At 37.1% G+C, this 23,213-nt stretch overlaps 1 protein-coding gene across 1 annotated transcript in view; it reads right to left on the bottom strand.

The window, feature by feature from the left end:
- Positions 1-23,191, bottom strand: part of ephb6 (eph receptor B6) — a 33,813-nt gene extending 10,622 nt beyond the window's left edge. Inside the window, exons 1-5 of the mRNA XM_057340826.1 lie at positions 23,068-23,191; positions 12,602-12,666; positions 11,545-11,817; positions 8,168-8,331; positions 7,606-7,901 (exon numbers count right to left, since the gene is read on the bottom strand). Coding sequence (XP_057196809.1) covers positions 7,606-7,901; positions 8,168-8,331; positions 11,545-11,817; positions 12,602-12,666; positions 23,068-23,131 — 862 coding nt within the window. The 5' untranslated portion in view covers positions 23,132-23,191. The remainder of the gene's footprint in view (positions 1-7,605; positions 7,902-8,167; positions 8,332-11,544; positions 11,818-12,601; positions 12,667-23,067) is intronic.
- Positions 23,192-23,213: the final 22 nt, after the last annotated feature.

Here is a 23,213-nt window from a genome sequence, read left to right as displayed (position 1 = left end):
AGAGCTGGATTATATTACCTAGTGTGTTGTCCTATAGCTGTGACAAACGACACGTTTTAGCTACAAAATTGTCACACGTCTCAGACATCTCCTACACCTTTCAACATCTCTCCCTCCTATTCGCACTTCTCACTTATCAGCCAATCACAGTCGCTCATTCCTCTCTCGTGGGCATTTTTGACTACTAGGCATCAAGCTTCCTCATAAAAAGGGTTTTTTAGGGCCATTATTAACTGACCCAGATTTTTAAATAAATGGGATTGTACAGACTAAGATATGTTAAAGAAGGATTTTACAGATATATCATTATGGCATATCTGGATTACAGTCGGATGATTTTAGACAGATTGGGACACTTTGACATTGAGAGGATGGTTGTCCCAGTTAGGGCTGCAAGATGCATACAAATGATTAAAGTATTACAAATTGTTTGCAATAACTGAATGATTTCAATACTTTAAAAAGTTATTTGTAGTCAATCCAGATAGCAGAGAGACTGGAGACACCACTGTAAAAAACCCTGCAATTTTACAGAATGTATTATTACTGTTATTCTTTTACATATTTTTCACTTATAATGTCTAAAAAAACTGTCATTTTACAAGATTTTACTGTTTGCAGTTTTTTGACCAAAGTTTTGCGATACTGTCAATAACCGTCAATTTACAGAAAAATACAGCAATTGTTTTCTTTTTACGGTATATTTCTGACACCCAATCTTATTTTAATGGGATTTTTTTTCAGTCTATTTTTGAAATATGGTCAAAACAATCAAATTACAGTAAAACACAGCAAAAAGAAAAACTGAGAAAATCATGTCATTTAACAGGAAAAAGTTATTTTATGGAATGTTTCTTGCGCCCCAGAAATTTCTGGATTTTAATTCTTATGTGGAAATAAAGGTTCACCCTTTTATGATAAATATAAATGATGTGCAGTGCAAAGTGATTTGAATAAATATTTCATATGATTTCATATTATATAGATTTCCTTTCTCATCAGGTGAATGTTGTGCCCTGTGAATTATTTTATTTCTGACACAAACCAATAAAACAATAATTCAAAACACGGCCAAAATGAAATCCTGTCCTGTCATAATGATTTTACTGAAAGTGCATGTTGTTGCATGTGTTTGTTTGTCAAGTCAAGGGAGAATTAAACAAAAGGCATTGAAGGGGGTTGGATTGCTCACGGATAAAGAGAGCGCACCTCAAATAAAATCAAAACGAGGAACCATGTTGTATTCACAGAAGTAGAAAAAGAAACACTGAAAAAGATGCAGATGAAGGGAAACTGTAAAAGCAAACAGGCAGAGAGAGAGAGAGAGAGAGAGAGAGAGAGAGAGCGATAGACCTCACTGAAGTGTATAATTTGCCGTTGACATCGTACTTGGTATTTAGATCGCTGACCCATTTTCTCTCTCGTTTTTCTCTCTCTCTTCCTCTCGTGGCTGTTCTCATTGTCTTTATTTGGCTTGCAGCGCTCTGACTAAAGCACACAGATGCACAAATGCAAACGCACAGATTCATACACTGTCTCTAAATAGGTACGTAAAGATATGCGCTTACTGACATCTCTCCTAGACTTTGAATAAAAGAGTGTGCTAAATGAATAAATGTATATATAAATGTCCTAAAGAAAATATAATAAATCACTTGTAATTACGGCTGTCACGATGTCAGATTTTTTTCACTGCACAGTTATCATGACCAAACAAATAACCTGTGACGATGTTAAATGCCAAAAAATGATGCCACCAGTGAAATTCATCTTTAATTTTGTCTATTTTGTGTTTTGTCTGTTATTTGGTCAACAAATCACACTCATAATACAAGTCACAGAAAGAGAGAGAGAGAGAGAGAGAGAGAGAGAGTTTGAAACCACTGTAATTTTTTTAATGGATGCTGAATAGTTTATGATTTTAACACAATATGGTTCATCTTAGTTTTTAATATCACAGTTATTGTCAATACCGGTATATTGTGACACCCCTACTTGTAATACAACATATTATTTGACATCTGATAACAATAGTAAGTGCACTAAAGACCGCAGAATTTAAAATTTCCAGCAAATGACGGTGACGAAAGCTCCCGCACAGAGGACACGCTGGAACAAAACGAAACATGCTTCGTCACCGGAATTTACGCCTGCGTCATTTGCTGGAAAAACAAGCCTCTGGTTCACACGCAGCAGAGGAATAAAGGAAGCTAGACATTATCGTTAATAGCATTGTCAATATGGATATTTCTCTTAAACAAACGCATCGAGTCACTTCAGAAGACCTTTGTTAAGACCACTGAGCCATGTCGAGCCGTTCTTTGATCGATGGATGCACTTTTTGAAGCTTCAAAAAATTGCCCCCCATTCACTCCCATTCTACTGCTTGGAAGAAAAACGATGCATGATTTTATAACTCTGACTGCATTATTCTTGAAGAAGAAAGTCATATTCAGTTAGGATGCCTTGAGGGTGAGAAAAAAACATGGGGAAATTTTGTTTCTTGGCTGAAGTATCCCTTTAACAAGAGAACCGTACTGATAGATTGTAGGCTGTACTGTACATCAATGTAATGATTGTAGAGAATTTAGCATAAGCCAAATGGTCGGAGTATTTGAAAGAAGAGCCATCAACCCCCTTTCTCCTGGTTTCTTGATACGATCATCAAAAGACCAGAGCCAAACCTCTCACTGAGAGTGTTGATAACCTTTTGTTTCTCTGTTGGATATTTTACGACTCCTAGCTTCAAAGCAGAGGGGAGAAGTCTTTCGGTCTAATCTGAAACTTGGCTAACCAGAGAAACTTCTCTGACAAATAGGAACGTGTGATTCAATTGTCCTTTTCTATAAATATATCTAAATATCTAGGTTATATGTTGTCGCTCTTGCCATTTTTAAATAATCTGTAATTGTTAAATAGGCAAGTTAATTCAGGCTTTGTTCGTATTCGTACCGTCGAATGAATCGTGTCTTGATGAACTTCAAACCTTAGCATATTTGATATATAAATGTTTGTCTTTACAATTCCTCCTTGTTTATATACATTGTGTTACCATAGAACACTTTCTTTTCATTATGTTATAATTGGAGTGATATCTCATAAAGATGCAAATTAGCTGTTGAGTGGACAAAGAACCTCTTCCCTGCTCAACTCTGATTGGTCGATTCAAACTCAGGTGGGCATGCCCTCTCATGAGGTTAAATATCGAGCCTGCTCTGAAAACTCTCTCGTCTCCGCTAAAACTTGTTTCGTGGTGTCTCTTCGGAGACTGCCCTCTCCCCCCCCACTGGGGAGAAGAAGGAACAATGGACTCTGCTGCCGCGTGGCTAGGCCATGCAGCCGACCACAAGGCCCGCAACTTTCGGCAGGACTTGCCTTCTGAAACCTTTTGAACAATTCCATCTCTACACATGCATACGGATATCGGTCCAGCACAGAGCTTGCAAGTATCCGTTTCTATTTATAGAATAGCTGCGTTAAGTCTGTGCCTCTTTGTTAAAGATGATTTTTATTGGTGTTCAGAAATCGCTGCCATGCCCTCTCTCTCTCTCTCTCTCTCTCTCTCTCTCTCAGCGCTTCCTAGCGCATTTGTGTTTCATGTATTTGTTTGTTTTATGCGATCGTCATTGTTTTGTTTACCATGTAGAGTAGAGTTTTTATTCATTTGTGATGGGTTTTCTGTATTCACGCTCACAAACTTGGTCCCTTTTACTGTGATTCGATTTACGCTACCTTTGCTCTAAATCCTGTTTGGTAAAGTCACGTTACTTACGGCCATGAGATAATGTAAAGTATATAATATCATTGAGGCATTTGCTGGAGGAATGCATACAAGTATTGTTATGCTTTATATTGCTAATCAGAGACCGTAAAATATGTATATTCGATCACGATTATTATACGTATTTTCCTTTGAGCTAAACTAATTCCTTGACTGAAACTCATGTTTTAAATAACTCATTTCACGGATATGATCTTGAAAGATCTGGTGGAGAACCATATTTGGTGAGCTTTGCTCATCAATATAATAATGTTAGCTAAAACCGCTACATGATATATTAAAAAAATTGTTTCATTAGGTGCATTTAGACTTCCAACAGTTATATATATATATATATATATATATATCCAACAGAATAATGTAGAATTGTACTGGTTGTAATTAAAAATACCATTGCTTACCTCATTAACTAAAAGACAGGAATCAAAAGTCTGTCTTTATGCCATATGAGCAGTCTTGGTATCTTAGAGGAATAATCTATTCTCCTTTCACAAGGTCAAACATTTTTTTCAATAACCTTTTAGAATAAGTGGAAACAAAATAAAGTTCAAATTAGTTAACTTCTGAAAAATGTATATTGCATCAATCCATATTATAAATATAACATGAAACATCTGGGCTGACAAAACTAGTCCAAAAATCATGTTTAGCAAAGCATTAATGTTATAACCACACACAATAAAACCACACATTTTCCATCGCCTTCTGTCTTTTTTCTATCCAATATTTTCTTTTATCTGCTCAATCCTCTCCTCTTTAACCTGTGTCCACTACTATACCCCGATCTGATCTTCCCTGTGGTTTCTGTCACTTGTGCAGCTGAATGGCCATTACATCACTGTGACCTAAATGTGTCACTTCCCTCTCGTTTTCCTCTCAGTCCCCCCGTCACTCTACTTTAATCTTCACAATATCACAAAACCTCTTTTCTGGTTTGCTCATATTTCCCCAAGAATTTAACCCCTTACTGTCTTTCAGCTCTCTTTCACTTCTACTGCATCTCTCTTTTAGTTTTTCTTTCTCTCTTGCTCTCTGACCTCATTTCTCCATTGCTTAAGGAAAGGGAGGATGAACTTGTTGTTGCTGAAGATGAGCTGTCTTAACTCGAATGATGTCCTATAGAAGCTGAAACATTGCTCTCTCTCTTTCGCTCACTCGGTTTCTCATGCAAGCAACACACACACAAAAAAACAATACAGAGAAGATATGACAAACACATACTCGAAGTGGCAAGAAAAAACTCAAATGCTCAGGTATAAATGGGCAACGCACGCACACAGTGCACTGAACAATGCAAAGCGCGTCTTTTGTGTCTTTAATTAGATCTTTGTTTATTGGAATATGCCCGAATACATCCATGTGTCATTTTCTTTCCATCAAGCTTTGCTCATAATCACAATGACAGGAAGCCTTCAGTGTACTGATCCAGAGATAACTGACACAGTCAAGAAGGTCTAGAATATCGGAAAAGATCAAGCATTCCCACCACGATTACTATTGATCTCAAGGGCAGTTGCTCAGCTTGTGCAATCCCCCAGAAATACATGACATGAAATCTGCCATCTTTGCTCAGCACAGCAGCCAATTTGAACTGTTTTTCACTCATCATCTGAGCCCACAGACATGGACACCACATGTGCTTTGGACTGTTTGCAGCGATTGCTCAAGCAAGCTGTTTTTGCTTTGGTTGTGAATTGTAGAAATAAAGTTTGCATTTTACAGCCAATTTTTATGGTTTACAATCTACATCACTGCAAAAAATGAATTTCTTACTAAGCATTTTTGTCTTGTTTTCTAGTGAAAATATCAGAAAATTCTTAAATCAAGGTACATTTACTTGACAAGAAAAGTGTAAGATATTTTGTCTTGTTTTACGAAAGAAACTATAAGAATTAAGTAATTTCATGTTCAAAACAAGCAAAGAAATCTGCCAGTGGGGTAAGAAAAATAATCTTCCATAATTCGTAAGTAAATGAAGAGTCTGGTTCCAAAATGAGATAACTCTGTTTTTAAAAAAAATCTGCATTCCAATTAATATCAATCAAACTGAAGTTGGTTTGTTTTGATTTAAGCCATAATAACAAAAACATTACAGCTAACTAACACAATAAAACACAATAAAAACATGATAACATAATAAAAAACATGATTTTTGAAAAAAATTGAACCAAACTCTTCAAATATATCTTGATATTAGAAGTTTTTGATATTTTACTTGATAACAAAACAAAAATGCTTACTAAGAAATTCATTTCTTGCAGTGATGGACTTGATGGTCTCCAGATACTTACGACAAGTAGACATGTAAAGTTATTCATTCTGTAAAAGATTTTGGTACAAAATTGTTTTGGTTAATAATTGTGGAGGCGTTTAATACATTAAACAGTAAAGGAAATGTACATGGTCAGAACACAGCTCATTCACTTTTAAATAAAGAATTTTAGCCTTTTTAGTATACCTTTTAATTAATTTTTTGGGTCCATCATGTATTTCACACTATTTAAGCATATAGGAGATGCTTTCATCCATAGCATCTTTATATATATATATATATTTGTCTTTATAGCGTTTTAGTAGTACACTTTGGTTGTAGTTTTTCTTATCATATCACAGAAAAAATGAATTGCTGTAATGATTCCGGTTACTTTACTGTAGCTACTGAAGAAATGTTAAGATAGCTTGAAAGAAATGGTATACAGACAAAGGTACGACAAAGAATGATCGTACAATTGTCCTATAAGTATGCTTTAAGTGCACTAAAAACACTGTCAGTGTCTTACTATTTGATTCGTCCGAAGTCCGAACAAGCTATTCTGCAGCACAAGGAAAGCTAAACTGATGACAGAAATTGTGGACAGAAATTCCACAGTAAAAAACTGCTATGCACTTCTTCTGTTCAGTACATTTAATTGTTTCTAAAAATGTAAAACATTTGGGACACCTCTCTAATTATTAAATAAATCAAAACTTGAAACTTGTGATTTTGTATGTGTTTATAGGGCAGTCTTACCGTTCCCAATATGGCGCTGCCTTTGACCCATGATTCAGCGGCACATGTGGCATCTATGCACATCAACCTTACAGCCATACAGTGTCAGTGGGATGTTCAAATGCATTTTTACAAAGTTTATCATTGTTTGGATGATAAAAGAAGTGTCCCACTTACCCTGTTTGTCACTTTGCCATTTGCCAATTATAACTTGAGATCTACATATCAGACTAGCTGGCTGCTAAAAGTTTAAATCTCTGTCGCGGGACTTTGATGTCACATGGCGATCGGTCTGCACAGCGTCGCATCAAACACAGCTTTGTACTTCTGCACGTGCAAGTCTCGCATAGTTTTATCATGGTCTGCGCGAATAGCGGTCCAGTAGAGAATTGCTTTAAAAGACTTGAAATTAAATTTGGTCTTTTGATCAGAGACTTATGATAAGTCGAAGACTTTGCCTTAAAATATTTAAGGTTTGCTTTGGACTCCACCGCAGGGATCTGGGAGCATGTTTGGTCCTAAGCTCTTGACTTTTGACTAACCTAAGCTGACATCAGAGGCAGCAGACGGCAAAATATAAATCTATTTCACGCTTTTGCAAGCCCTACAATAACAAATCAGACATTTAAGAAATCTGTTTTAGTAGAATGGAATATCTGGGATTTAAGGTTGCTTGCAAAGCACATTTTGTCAGAATACAACACATGACTTCTCTTGAATGGCAGTCAATGGATAAAGACACGAATGGATAATTTTTTAATTTTGTAATCATGTAATTTGGGGTTGATTACAATGTCAATGTGCAGAAAATGTGTCTTGGTGTTTTTTGACTTACCCAAACAGGCTGAGCCATTAAAGTTGGGCTCGTATCCCGCATCACACGTGCATCCTCCGACAGGCACCAGCCATTCACCCTCTGTGTTACAGTGCATTCTTGGTGGCGTCCCACCTTGCGATTGGCTATGATGTACACACGCCCCAGTCACCGGAACCAGAGAAGTGGGCTCCGCCCCCGAGGGCGTGGCTGGGTAGAAGGCCAGGTATCGACTGGTTGCTGGGCAGCGGCGATAAAATATTGACACACCCATGAGCGACACACACGCTCCGCTATCTACTATTGCTAACACAAACCTATAAGAGATGGGAGACACAAGAAGGAAGTGATGTAATGTTGAAAAACGGTGCTAAAAGATTATAGGTTATAACAAGCTTGAGACTCAGACATTCTCATAACTGGTGTTTGTTTTCATATTCAATCCGTATCGAGGCAAATATTAACACAGGCTGATATTTACTCAGTCGAATTGCCTGATCCCGAGTGGCCACATTCAGAAGGAACCTCATTTTATCTGTGCACAGTGACCACCATTCGTGAGACAGACAAAAGGTCATCGTACCCTTTTCGTGTAAGAGGAGCAAAGCTCCGGGTTTTCACGTTGATCCGTCGTGCGCTCTCAGATTTGTACTGGTGAGGTAGACTCGGCTCCACACGGCTGAAGCTCTTGTCCGCTGCGATGGTGTCGATCTTCACCCAGCCCTCTCTCGTTTCTCCACTTGAAGGCTGGAACGGTGAGAGACAGACATAAAGAGAGAGGCAAAATACTTAAGACACTGTTAGTCATGTTGCGTGGGTATTTTTAGAGCATTTTAAAGATTAACTACAAGAAGTCAAAAACGAAGAGGTGACAAGAGAGTTACGTAACAGGGATGATGCCAAAATAGTAGAAACATTGTTTGATTTACATGATGGGTCACATCTTTTTCCCAGAGGGCTGACTGGATTTTAACACATCTCGGAACCTCACTTGTTTCATCAAGCTTTTATTTTCTGTTTTAGCAATGTCTTCTCCCTGAGGAGAGCTTTAATAAGCCACACACATTTCTGATACTCTTTATGACAGTTCCTTAAAGGGATACACCACCCAAAAATGAAAATTCTGTCATCATTTACTCACCCTCAAGTTGTTCCAAATCTGTATAAATTGCTTTGTTCCGATGAACACAAAGAAAGATATTTTTAACAGGGCAAAGAAATGTATACAGGTTTGAAACAACTTGGGGGGTATCCCTCTAAAACCACACTGTGTTTTCTTCCTAACAAACATGACCTGCAAATTGCTCTAAATATTATATAGCAAGGCGTTTCATCAGCTAATGCTTAAAACATTTAAAATATTAATAATATAAAATATTTAAGATATCACAATTTATGCGGTCAAAAGGAATGGGTTAACTGCATAGGTTAATTCAGTGGTTCTTGAACCAGAGAACCAGGGGATTTGTAAGTCTCATGTTGGGAGTGTCTGTTATACACCTGATTCATTTTAACAGCATCCATGAAATGTGATGGGAACCAAAGCATTTTGAACCTCTGGGCTAACTGTATGATGTTTAATTAAAACATCTGATTTAACATTACACTGAATGCATCTGAAAATACATTTCTAGCCTTAATATTTTACACGGCTATATTTTGCATTCAAAGCCTCAAGGCTTATGTCAGCTGTGTCATGGAGGTTTTAGCTTGCCTTACCCCTGAGTGATGTATCTGGGGAAATGTAATTCATACAATATACAGCCGTTCAAAGAGCATGCTCTTATTTCCTTTGAAAACGAATCCCGTGGATCCTCAGGCTGCTCCGTAACAAAGGTTCAAAGTATGTCTCAGTCAGTCAAACAAAACTGAACGAAACAAGACAGAAAGCTGGCAGAAATCAAATATGAAGCTTGCGTGTGGGTGTAGGACAAGATATCAGACAAACCGGCGCTTTTAGAAAAAGACTAGTGTGGTCTTGATAGTTTTATGATGCTAATGCTGTACTTCAGAAATAGAGAAACTGAAATGTAGGAGTTTGGGTGACTGAAGTTTAGGCATAGAAGATTGAAATCGATGTAGTGTTTTCACGACGTGTCACCAATCCGGAAGTCGGCCATGTTGGAGGTACTGAATTTAAACAATGCTATTGAACCGAATGGAAGTCGCACATTTTGCTGGCGAAAAAAATATTCTTCTATAAATAACTGTGAAAATAAAGCTCTTTAATGCAAGTCGATCACACACGAGAATCGCTATGGCCATTTACTGTAACATCACGTGCAGTATAATTCATTATTTTCTACTCTGAACTTCATGCATGAGTCCGCAGTATTTACTGTATGTAGTTTAAATCTATTCTACATGGATGTAGACACACACACACATTCATGGGTAAAGAAATGCTGTAACACAGTTAAGAGACACAAATAAGAGGATTTATTAAAGGAGTAGTTCACCTTCAAAATGAAGTCATCATTTACACGCCCTCTTGTCATTTCAAACCTGTATGACTTTCTTTCTTCTGTAGAGCACAAAATAAGATATTTTCAAAAATCTTGGTAACAAAACAGTACAGCCCCCCATTCACTTCTATTGTAACCAATGCAAGTGAATGGGGGGCTGTTAACAACATTCTTCAAAACTTCTTTATTTTCACAGTAAAAACAGTGTGTCTCTTAACTGTGTAATGTTACCGTGATTCTTTACCCATGAATGTGTGTGTGTCTACATCCATATAGATTTAAACTACATACAGTAACATTAAATACTGCGGACTCGTGAAGTTCAGAGTAGAAAATAATTCATTATACTGCACGTGTTGTTACAGTGTATGGCCATAGCGATTCTCGGGTGTGATCGACTTGCATTAAAGAGCTTTATTTTCACAGTTATTTCTAAAGAAGAAGGTTTTTTTCGCCTGCAAAATGTGCAAATTCCATTAGATTCAATAGCATTGTTTACGTTCAATCCCTCTATACGGCCGACTTCCGGATTGATGACGCGTCGTGAAAACACTCTCAGCGGCAACAACAAACAAACGAAAAAAATAACTGTTGAGTAGTTTTAATGTAATGTAATGCAATTAATATATAAAAAATATTCATATAAATTAATAGTAACGCTAGTATGATTAAATGTAAAATAAGTTGATACAAACACAGACCGGAATTTAACTTCGGGCCAGGCGTGTGCATCCGAAAAAAAACGCTGATCATCAGGTGCATGTTCAAGCTCAAACCGGTGCGCAACGTTTTGCTACGGTTTCCGGGTTGAACGACATGTTTCCTGGAAACGGTTTGCAACGGGGTTTGAGATACGTTTTCTCTTGTTTGGTGGGTGTGTCAAGAATTTAAGCCCAATCAGCAGCAACATGTGTATAACCCACGCGGTATTAAAGAGACAGCTCGCACAATGGGAAGTAAAGTTGTTTACAAATGTGTCTGCTGCAGTTCGGTATACGCAACAATCGAAGATATTAGAATACATGTATTTTACAGTATTAAACACGCATACTGATTTCATCAGGCTCCGAAAATTCTTCAAAAAGAACTCAAAGAATGGCCTTCTCAATCTCAACTGCCATAGTTCAACTCTTGCGTCATCACAACACGGTGTTCAATCGCACCACCGTTTACGTTTAAAAAACGTTTTGTCGGGGCTGAACGCAGCCCTGGTTAAATTTGTCATATTTAAGAAACATAGCGGACATTATAAATGTGCTTGGGAGATGTGGGTACTCTTTAATATTTCAACGGTATTCGTTCATTGTCTGCGGTTTTGCTAAATACTAATCACTTTTAAAATCCTTTCATGACGTCGTGTCATGTTATACACAAATGTTTCTCTTGTACCTGTGTGTTATTAATACAATCACACGCTTCATTCTGATTTTAATCCGATTAAAATGGATTTTCCACCATTCGAAGTTTGAAAGTGAAATAATCCCTTGTCACTCACTTCAGCTACCCATGTTCTCTCCATCTCTCTCTGGGTGTCGGCCTGTTTGTAGTAGAGCGTCAGCGTCTCTCTACATGTTGGTGAGGGCGAACGTAAACTGGCACAGTCGCGCACCGAGAAGCGCAGCGTCACGAAGATCCTCGGTGCAGACTGTCGATACAGAAAGGGCGTGGCCAGCCAGTTGTCTTGGAGACGGGGGTTCTGATTGACGTTGCAGACTTCAAAGGTACGCATGAGTTTCCCCTTGTCATCTAACACGCTCACCTCATCCCACTGAAAGGTGGAAGAATGTTGGAGAATAAAAATCAGACAGGAAGATGAGCCCGAGGCGTGAATACTGTATTACCACAGTTCTTCTGAGACTCTCTTGAAAATGTATTTTTAAATCAAAAGCAAGAAGTAATATCCTGACTTTTGCACATTTTACAGTGAATGCAGTGGGTTTATTTTACAGAAATTGAACAATTGAAGGAAAAAACACAGGGCAAATGAACTCATGTAGTGGATTAGGATAGAACACTGCTTGGGGAAGGAAAACATTTATTTAGAGATCTTGAATGGGAGGAAGACGTGATGAGACGGACAGAACTAGAGGGGGATGAATTCAGAAAATCACAGATGGATAGATTAACAAAGATATGTAGGCAGACCAACTGACAGAAAATGATAAAGAGACTACAGTAGGTGCTGGGGAGATGAAGTGAAGCTAGGACAGTAAGTAGAAAACTGAGTTCAGTAATTCTCAATAGTTCAGTGGCTCCGAGCTGCTTGGGGCCACAGAGATGGCAGATATATTATGGTTGAACTGACATGAAATACACACATGAAAGGATGATGGAATTGCAAGAGGGATGGTTTTAATATGCTCTATTTTCTGTCCTTTGAAGAGCGGTCAAAACAGGAAGTCCACAAACCAGCCGAATCCCTAACTCGCTAAACAAGACAAACCTGTAGTACATCACATCATTATGCTCTAACGTTTATTTTCTCTTTATCAGATGTGTTTGAACTGTAGTGAATCCAAGCCTTTATTACACAAATCTACTACTGATCTTACCCCTGTATCAGGATACGTCGTCCAGCCTAGTTCAGCAGTGGACTCTGTAGTGTCCAGCAGCATAACTGAGAAAGACGAAGAGAGAGTGTTGGTTCTTTTCATCATTATTTATATTCAGTATTATATTAGATACACCATGTTAAAAGGCTGAGACAATATTTAAATGTGACATTAAAATGTTGAATATGTATTATTGTTTTGTTTTTATTATATTTATGTGAATAATTCATAATTGATCATTTAATTTTTTACATTTAGTAATATTTTAATAAAAATGTAATACAAAATCAATAAAAAATAGTAATCCTCAAATTAATTTCAATTCAGACTTACATTTTTATTATAATATTTTAATGAGAACTGCATAGAAGCATTTTCAAGAGGAGACAGGCTTTTGGACCATGCTGTTTGTCAGAGAGCACACATTATGCCCAGAATGAGTTATTTACAAAATTGGTTGTCCTCAAGAACATTGCTAAACACACATACCACTGGGATGCATCTGTCACTTTGCCACATGCCAAATGCTCACCGCAGGCATAATGTATGTCAAAATATAGTATGCGTTAAAGGTTGAAATGACCAGAATGAAACAGTCAGACTGTCCTTTCTTATCACATCATGCTTTCACTGACATTCATCCAACAAACTGTTTCTCACATACAGTAGAAAACGAACTGTACGGTTTACATGTTGCTAAAAGGTTTTATCTTTTGTAAATGCCATAAATTACTCCACACCGGAGTTTGTACCGTGTCTCTTTCCGGGCTGCACGGAAAGTGCCAAATCATCATCTAAAGAACTTAAAGTCCCTTAAATTACTCAAAGCAATCTGAGCAAACACGACATAAGAGCATTCAGAAGGCAGAAATCACATACACACAATCTCAGATGGCACTTACACTGAGGGTGAGTGTTTTTAATTCTGCACCCCCCTCCCTTCACTATTTGCCCTTAAAACCATGAAACTGATATTATTCTATGGCTCAGGCTAAATCTCTCTCTCTCTCTCTCTCTCTCTCTCTTGTGTTGTGCGTAAACAGATTTTTTTAGATTATGTTCACAGATGGGGACCCTGCAAATCTCTCCACCAATCCATCATTTGCCCTCCTGTTTGTGTCTCTCTGTTTGGTTCTCATCCATTGCTTCTTTTCCTCCTGAAGACATTGATGTCCTGGAGTTTGCAGGGTTGGGATTTGTGAGAGCTTTAGTGGTTTTGCCTTTGGGAGACAGCAACGTGAAAAGAGGACACTTTAATAACTGCGTGTTTGGCAGTGTTCTGCTTTAAAGGATTATTCTCTTAATATAAGACATAGTTTAAGCTTCAGACAGGACAGAGGGCATGTGTCTGTAACGCACATGTCTCGAATAAAACTGGAACTTGAAAAAGCAAGCAAGCAAAAAGTCTATATTTTTTTGTAAAAGGGGACAGCTTTAATATTTAGAATACAGTGTTCGTAAATACAATACAATGCACTCCATGCTGATTCAAGATTGTTTATGGTGTTCCTGTTCATTTAGTAGCTAGCACATCTGTATCTTGTAGCTCTCTGGCTTTACACTGCATTTAATTTAGGACAATTTTAGGCATTCTTTCAAACACATTTAATGAATGTTGCAAATTTACTGACTAAATTTAGTGTTTATGATTAGAAATTTGATTTTTGTTTTCACCCAGAGACAGGACATTGAGCACTGCCACTTTGTGTAACAATTACGGCATCTCTCAAAATGAAATACTTTATGCCAACCTGAGGCCTCGTGCCCTTTAATCCTCTGTGTCTGTAAAGTCCAAGGTGTTTCATTTGTCATTTTATGATTCAGAAGGGTGCTCACTATGTGCCCTTGAAGTGCCAAAGTGCTCTATTACCAGCTGCTGTGGGAACTGAGGGAGCCATTTGGAGAGTACATTAAGATCTTCAATTTTTTTCCTTTAAAGAAACACATGCATACACTAAACAACAATATTTTCTGTCTATTTCTCTGTAGATATCATTTTTTTCTGACACACATTTAAGTGTGCACACACCCACATTCATACACTGTATTTAATATTCTCTCTGCAGGGAGTCTATCTACCTTCTGACCTCATTACATTGGATGGTATTTTTACTATAGAAATCACACTCCTTGTATGCAGCAGTGTAAGTCAAATACACACACAAGACTTGAATCAAATCTTCATTTAAAACACTGTATCAGTGAAATAATACCCCACTATGATATAGTGCGAAATAAATCTCTTGTAAAACGGTTTGTTAACAAGTATATTATATATACTGTATATATCAGCACTTAAGTGGGTGTAGCATGACATTAGCCACGGTAAAGGGGTTCATCTAACACACACATATATCTGCACTGTGAGTTGCTTTGGACAAAAGCAAATCCTAGTTATAAATGCTTTTGAATCTTACTTTTTTGAATTTGGCAAACAATGTTGATTTTTTTAAGAAATGTCACCCAGTAATTTTTGTGAGTTACTGTTTTTCACATCATACTACAAAATGTAAAGAACATTTTGCATATCATTTTGTATTCACTGAAATCTCGAATATTGACTGAGTAAGGACATCACAAATGTTAAATAATAAACTTTGACTTTTAAAATGTATACAGTTAACAAATGTTAAATAATAAACTTTGACTTTTAAAATGTATACATTTATAAAGTATTTTTAATATCCACATAAATGTATAATGTCTAACATGTATGACGTCCAACATAACTTCTCTGATGACAGCATATTATTCTTCAGAGAATCAGTTGTTAGTAGGTCTAAAGGAATTTAAAGCTCTAAAGTTTTTCCATGTTCACACAGACACAGATAACAGCATGAGGACAGCTTGAGGTGCCTCAGTTGGTAAAATATGGTCTCTCTGTCTGGAAATCAACAGAGAGCTGATTCAGACTTTGAGTCCAACTGTGCCCAGAGCTCCAATACACTGCATGTTCCTTTACTTTTCTTTAGAGAACTTGAAAATCTGAATAAAAATCGTAATGTCCTTAATTTAAAGCAGTTTTACAGGCTTGTGTTTTCTGTACAAGACCATGGCTGATATAGGGATTATATTATCAATATACTGAAATTATTTTTAGCAGTGGATTAACACTGACGACCTCTATTATTTCCTATTATAGCAGTTATGGTCTTCTATTCAGTCAATTTTGTTCCAGAGGCCTGATATTATGCAGGAACAAAACAACAGTTTAATTTAATTCCTCTTGTCTGTATTTACTCTGATCTCGCTTTGACTACTTTTTTTCCATTTTCATTGTTGGAATTGGAAAATAAGCAAAATATTTATATTTAAAATGGCATTGAATAATTTTGTTGGGGATCACTTTACAATAATTTGTATTTGTTAACATTAGTTAATGCATAAAAAAATGAAAATTCTGTCATTATTTAGTCACCCTCTTGTCGTTTTAAACCTGTATAACTGTGTTTCTTCTGCAGAACACAAAAGAAGATATTTTGAAGAATGTTGGTAACAAAATAGTGGCGGTAGAATTGCATTGGTTTTGTGTCTTTACAATAGAAGTGAATGGGTACCGCTTTTGTTTGGTTACCAAAATTCTTCAAAATATCTTCTTTTGTTTTAACTTTTTTGCAAAGTTTGTATATATTTAGCAATATCACACTCTTCAATACTGTCAGCTGTGATGACCTGCAGCCCTGGACCAAACCACGACCATGCTAACATTCGACACACTGTCCCTCTACAGTCCACTTATCTAAGTTTCTTCACCATAATTAAAACTGTATGACCTAAACTCGTAATTAGAATCTCAGGTAGCCCGTGACCCCGAGCGTGGACACGTATGAAGTGCCGCGCTGCACTCAACGGCTCCATTGTGATCCAGAGATGGGACTGAGAGATGGGACTGTTTGCACACTGATGGAAGCAAAAACTGCTGTGTGGGCCAAACCAAGTCAGTAAGTGCAAGAGTAATGCACTCCACTGATCTGTCATTCTCATTTCAGTGTCGCACACACACGCAGTCCCCTTTACTCTCACCGTGTCCCCCCTCTTTTTGTGTTTATTATTAAACAGGAAAGTTACAGAAGAGTCTTGTCAGGACTTAAACACACAGATACATTTAGTTACATTATTGATGTGAGAGACAGCGGAAGAGAGAGACAATGTTTGTTTGAAAAGCAGTGACAAGGGGGCACTATAAAGATAGATATGGTGACAGGAAAGATAAGAGGCATTGATTTTAATCCAATGTTTCTTTTAAAGTCCCTTTGTCTCAAATTGTCTAAGCATGGTGTGAAGCAGGCATATTAATAATGGATTTTCACTCATTATTATTCTTTTTCAGTCCCTGGTATTAACATGATGTGTGGGTGTCCTGCATTAGCGGTGGTGTATTAGTTCATTCGAGTGCTGACACTTTCGTTCTGGGGTGTGTGTTTGGTTATGAAAGACTAATGCTTTTTTGTCCTTTATAGGGAAAATATCTGCTTTTGTGGCTTTCTTGGTTGTCAAGTGTTAAAACGCCATTGTTACTCCTGCTGTACTGAAGTGTGAGGCCACATCAAAACCTTTGCAAAAGTACCTCTCACCCTTGCACGCACACACGGTGCGATCAAAAATACGCATTTTGTGAAGAATTCAGAACGTTTTTTGGAGGAATAGTTCACCCAAAAATGAAAATTCTGTCATTTACACACACTTGTTTTATTTCAAACCTGTATGACTTTATTCTGCAGAATACTGCAGGTACCCATTAACTTCCATTGGTTTTGTGTCTGTACAGTAGAAGGGAATGTGTAGGCCTATACCGCCGTTGTTTGATTAACAACATTCTTCAAAATATCATCTTCTGTGTTCTGCAGAAAGAAAGTAAGTCATACAGGTTTGAAATGACAAGAGGGTAAGTAAATGATGACAGAATTTTCATTTTTGGGTGAATTATCCCTTTAAAGCACATACATTCAGACCTCTAAATGTGCGAAATGCTACTGTATTAAGATGTCCTGTAATTTTCCTTTAATTAATTAATGTTATGGGAATATTTAATTTGTGTTTCAGTAATATTGTTAAAGTAAAGAAAAACATTTTGCAATTTCTGCTTCGATGAAAATTATTGTGCTACTGTTTTCTGTTGCCTGCATTGACTGACATGCAAAGCGACATTTATTTACTTGCTGTTTGGACTAGATGGTGTCCCAATATGAAGTTCTCTCATTGACCATAAGAGTAAAATCTAAAAAACCTGGGGCTGGATTCACGAAACTGTTCTTAAGAGTTCAGAGTTCGTAAGAATGTTCCTTCTTAAGAAGTTCTTAAATATTTTCTCATAAACGTCTTCATTTTTTTCATGAGAAAAAAATGACATGCTTTGTAAATCAATCTTGAATGTAAGTACTGACTTAAGAAGTTCTTTTCGGGAATACAAAACATTGCTATTTTTTTCTTTATTTAGAATTTAAGAAAAATATGGCAGTTAAGAACAATTTTCTTCTTAAGAATGTTTTGTGAATCTGGCCCCTGAACACCTGCCTGGCCACTTGAAATTCTAAACAAAAAAATTCTGTAAAAGAAATCCTTGAAAATTCCTGTAAAAAAACACCGTTTTTAATAAAATTACCGTTTTTACAGCGAAGAAGTACTGTGCTAGGCCCTTCTGTAACCTTATTATAATTTTTTGTCTTTATTGATTAATTTTCAGCCTTAATACACATGTTAGTCCTACATGTATACAAACACGTGTATTGAAACTCTTCCACACAAAACAAGTCCAGCACAGTCAAAAGTCAATGGTTGTGATATTGTAAACGTGTGTCATTACATACAAAATTTGTGTGGGTACTTTGTGTTTTTGTGTGTGCAGCATCTCTTTAATATGCTCCAGATGTCTCTGTGTACAGACATTTACCCCAGGACACACGCACAGAGTCCCTCCCTCATTACCACCAAACCACAGAGAGGGATGGGAAGAGAGAGACAGGGATTAGCACAATTCCAGATTTAAACTCTGTTTGCTGTTAGTTGGATGACGTCTGGATGTCAGTGAATGTTATCAGAACACCTCATTATGGGTTTAGCTTGAATTGAAGCGTTTCTATGGTCTGCCTCTCCCCACAAAAAATGTCTTTGACTCACCAGGGCACTAGCAGCACTCTTATTTTCCTCTAGCCGGGAGCTCTGGACCTGGACCCTAGGGGTATGCTGTATTTTTTTGCTTGAACTCATCAGCGTCTTGACCTGGGCAAACCTGTTTCTCTTTTTCTGCTTATTTCTAATCCTCCTTAACAATGGCACAACATGCACTTGCAATGGCCAAAAAAAATTCATGCCTGGTAGAAATAGCTATTTAAAGTATTAAATGCACTTTTTTTAGTGTATATTATCTATTGAAATAGTTTGATTTTGAAAATTTTTGGATATATAAAAATCTTTTTTTCAACACTTTTTTACAATACATTTCTGAATATCCTTAAAACTATAACTAATTTGACATAAAAGTAAATACATTTGAAAGCTGTTTAAGGCCTGTTTTCAGAGAAAAAAAAAAAAAACTTTCGCTGTCCTTCCTAAACCTTGGATGTCCAAATTCAAAATTTTTTAGGAAATGGAAAAAACACTTTTCAAATGAATAAATACTTTGTTATCAAGGTTGACGCACACTTTTTAATACTTTTTATTGGTTAGATATTTGCAAAACTCAATGACAAACATAAAGAGTGACTAATAATAATGATTTATGGCTAAAAATAAAAACCACAAGATATGGAGATACAAGGATTCAGAAGGACAGCAGCAATATTTTAAGGATGCTTTTTACAAAACAAGACAAAGGTGATCAGTACTTCTAAAATTGATTTTTTTTATTTATGAAAAAATTATTTATTTATTTTTATTTCTTTTGTAGTTTATTTCTTTTTTGTTTATTTTGAGTGTGAGGATGGATAGTTTAGTAGTGTCTGACTGGCAGCTGGAGATGGAGGAGAGAGCCAAATGAGGGAGTTTTGCCTGGGGCAACAGTTTGGGCTTGGCTGGGTGCAGATCTCTCATCCAGGCACTCAAACTGTGACAGCAGGAGACCTCACCAAAAAAATAACATGTATTCCCACATACACACACAAATTATACACACACATAAATCAATCCTGCACCCAGGCATGAAACAGACGAGAGAAAGAATAACCCAGTGATGCCCAAGCTGTCCTGCATGAGGGACCTTTTCATGGCCCTGTGTAAGACATGATGACATAAACCTTGCTCTCCTCCTCTTTTATAGCACCTCTCCTTCCTCCTCACCTTCCTCACATCTCCCACTTTTTACACGGGTGTGGGTGTAAAAGCTGCTTTTAACAGAACGTGGGGCTTTTAAACCATTCTGTTTCTTTCAGCTAGAACACCCTGCTGTGTGTGTTCACACTCACCCTCTCTCCTCATACACACACACATATACACACAACAACCGTGAAGAGTCAAGTGGTGCCTAATTACCACTAATGGAGAGAACAGTAGTTTTTTATAACGGACCTCAGGGTTTGACCTTATGGTGTTGTCTTCAGGCCAGAGGACTGTGTGTCTTTCTGGGGATGAAATGTGTTTTGAGTGCTTCTGAATGGTATCTACAGCAAAGCAAAGATGCTTCATGCCGTCAGTGGACAAAAAAAAATGTGATCACATATGTATTAAAAATACTTCATTCTATTAGTCTCATTTGTAATATTAATGACAACTAAATAAAGTGGAAGTTAAAGGTGCACTCTGTCATTTTCTCTTTATTAAAGTTAACTTATTTTATAGATAAAGAAAATTAAAGATGTTTTTAAAAATGCTTTACACTAATATTTGCATGGAGCAGGTCTACTCATGGGGGCTGCCATATTGAGATCACATGATCACTACAAATATTGTCTCATTTTGTATTATATTAATTGTGAATATTTTATTAATGGCATCAGTACTGAAAAGTTTAGGTGTTGGTACCCATAAGAAAGAAAAATCACAGATTAGGTCACTTTAATATCTATTTATTAATTAGATACTTTATTATTATTTCTCCTACCTAGACATCAGTGATATTAAAATGACAGCAAATGGAAACTTGTGTATTAAGTATTAATTTCCCGGTTTCACAGACAAGGCTTAAGGCTAATCTCAGACTAAAATGAATGTTTGAACTGTCTTAACAGAAAATACCTCGCCCTAAAACATCTTAAAATATGTCAGTGCCATTTTTATAAAGTAACTTAAATATCCTAATTTAACTAAGGGTTAGTCCTGGCTTAAGCTAAACCCTTGTCTGTGAAACCGGGCCAATGTGTTTTAATTGCCGAGTCAAATATAAACATTTTCTGGTTTGATTTAGCCCAACAGCTGGGTTTTCCCTTCATGAAGAACACTGAGTTTAGAATAATCTAGCATTTATTTAGGGTGGGGAAAAACCCAGAAATCTCACAAATGTCTCAATATGTTTCAGATCAGATCTGAGCAATGTCACAAACTGAGCTCAGATTTGCCAAGTCTGCAACTGCGAGTCAATATTACTAAAGAGCTCAGTGTGAACTTAAGAAATTCAAATTAAATTGACATTTCATTTTCTTTTACATATACAGTATTTTACAGTTCTATACTCTTATTCAATAATTGCAATTTTGAGGGAAAAATCTAAGTCCAAGTTTAAACTCAAATGAAACAACTGAGACTCCAGTGCAACCCAAGCAATAATATTGTCCAAGTCCAAGATGACAAAATAAGCAAAAAATAGCTAATTAAATCACACAGACTGTTTATAATATCTAATGAGAACATGCCTTCACTTGCAAACTGACACAAACACTTAAAGTCAGGAGCACTATGTGAAATGGCATGTAAAGTTAGTGAATGACTGTTGTGTTAATTAAAGGTGATGAAGGGTGCAGAGCTTTTGCTATAGGCGGCCAGATTGATGTTTGCTGCTTTCGTTTAGACCTAATGGGCGCAAGGGGAATGATTCTTGGACTACTTAAATGTGATGAAAGGTATGAGGTTGTGCTATGGGAAAGCAGGTAAAAGTGTTTGTCAAATTAGTTTAGAGTTATGGGCTTGAGGGAACTATTATACTTGCCTTGAATGATTATATGGTTATTTGAATATTAGTGCTATGTAAGGGATAAAAAGCACAAAGCACTTGGACAGGTTGTCTTTTTGTGCAGGAAGCAGTTGTTCTGTGTGTTAGTAAACACATTTTTTTAGATGTAGAAAGTTTTATGTGCCACCTACACACACAGTTTTTACCTTGCTAGCCTTAAACTATAATTTATATGTACAGATTTAGAAACCACACACACCCACATAATCCATTGATCCTTTCATTTTTTATACCGCTTATCCTATATAGCCCTAGCACATAATCTCATATTATAAACATTCCCAAAGAGCGGAAATAAATGTGAAGTCATGTCAAATTAAATAACACTTTTGACTTGAATGCAAGCAGTTAACGTTTCCACAATTGTTTTGGTTTTTGCGTGAAACATTTTGACAGTGTGCTGTTGATCATTCGTGCACAAAAATACACAAGTTGTTTTATAAAAACAGAAATGCAGAAGCACAGTGGCAGATCTGGATCAGAGTTGAATAAATAAGTAAATAACTGTAGCACATACAAGCTTCTGTGAGAAACCATGTTCCCAACAGACTCTGGCATTCAAATACCTCTCTCTCACACACACACAATGAGTCACATAGCTTCGATTTTTCACAAGAGCTCACTATGAGATGCCAACTTCATCAATCTGCTCTTTTAAACGGCTCATGTCTGTGATGTCTGCAACACATTTGACTGAAAGCACCACTTGACTAATAGAAAAATGAAACATGAGAGCGAGAGAAAGAGAAAAGAAGCGATGAAAGGATAGAAAGATGTACAGTGAAGTGAGCGGGGTGTCTGTATTGTTGCGGGGCTGAATGGCCCTTGGGGAGGAGGGCCATTATAACAGTTATAATATCAGAAAAAGGGAGCAGAGAGTTGGGTGGGGGGGCGCTCGCTTGGGTCAGAGAGAGACAAAGGTTACACAACAAATTATTCATCCCTCCGCTGGCTCTTTTGTTAGGAGTATACTCAGCTTGGCAGGATCCATAGAGAGCTCTTGAATTCACAGTTACAACTCATAAACACATGCACTCATTATACAGTATGAGGGACTGTTCAAGTTCCCTGCCTCTGATACGAGTACACACGCTTGCACCGCTATCATGTGTGTGCAGATGTTTATGAAGATCGTATAATAACCACATCATAAACACCAACAGACAACTCAGAGTATGGAAATATAAGAACCATCAGACTTTCATGTTGACACATACTCATGAGGCAACACAATGCCAAACTGCACGGGAGGGTATGAACCAATGGAGAACCATCCAAACACACACACACGCACACACACACACGCACGCACACACACACACACACACGCACACACACACACAGGGGACAGAATGAAGTTTCATACCTTCTTCAGCTGAACTCTGCTGGACCACAAGAGAAAGAAACAGAAAGATCCTCCACATATCCATCAGAGCAACATAGAATAGAAGTCCAGAGAGGAAGAATACAGGAGACAGAGAGAGAGAGAGAGAGGGAGAGGGAGAGAGAGAG

The sequence above is a fragment of the Triplophysa rosa genome, linkage group LG8 (genome assembly GCF_024868665.1).
Source record: "Triplophysa rosa linkage group LG8, Trosa_1v2, whole genome shotgun sequence".
Classification (NCBI taxonomy): Eukaryota; Metazoa; Chordata; class Actinopteri; order Cypriniformes; family Nemacheilidae; genus Triplophysa; species Triplophysa rosa.
This window is presented reverse-complemented; position numbering and strand designations above follow the sequence as displayed.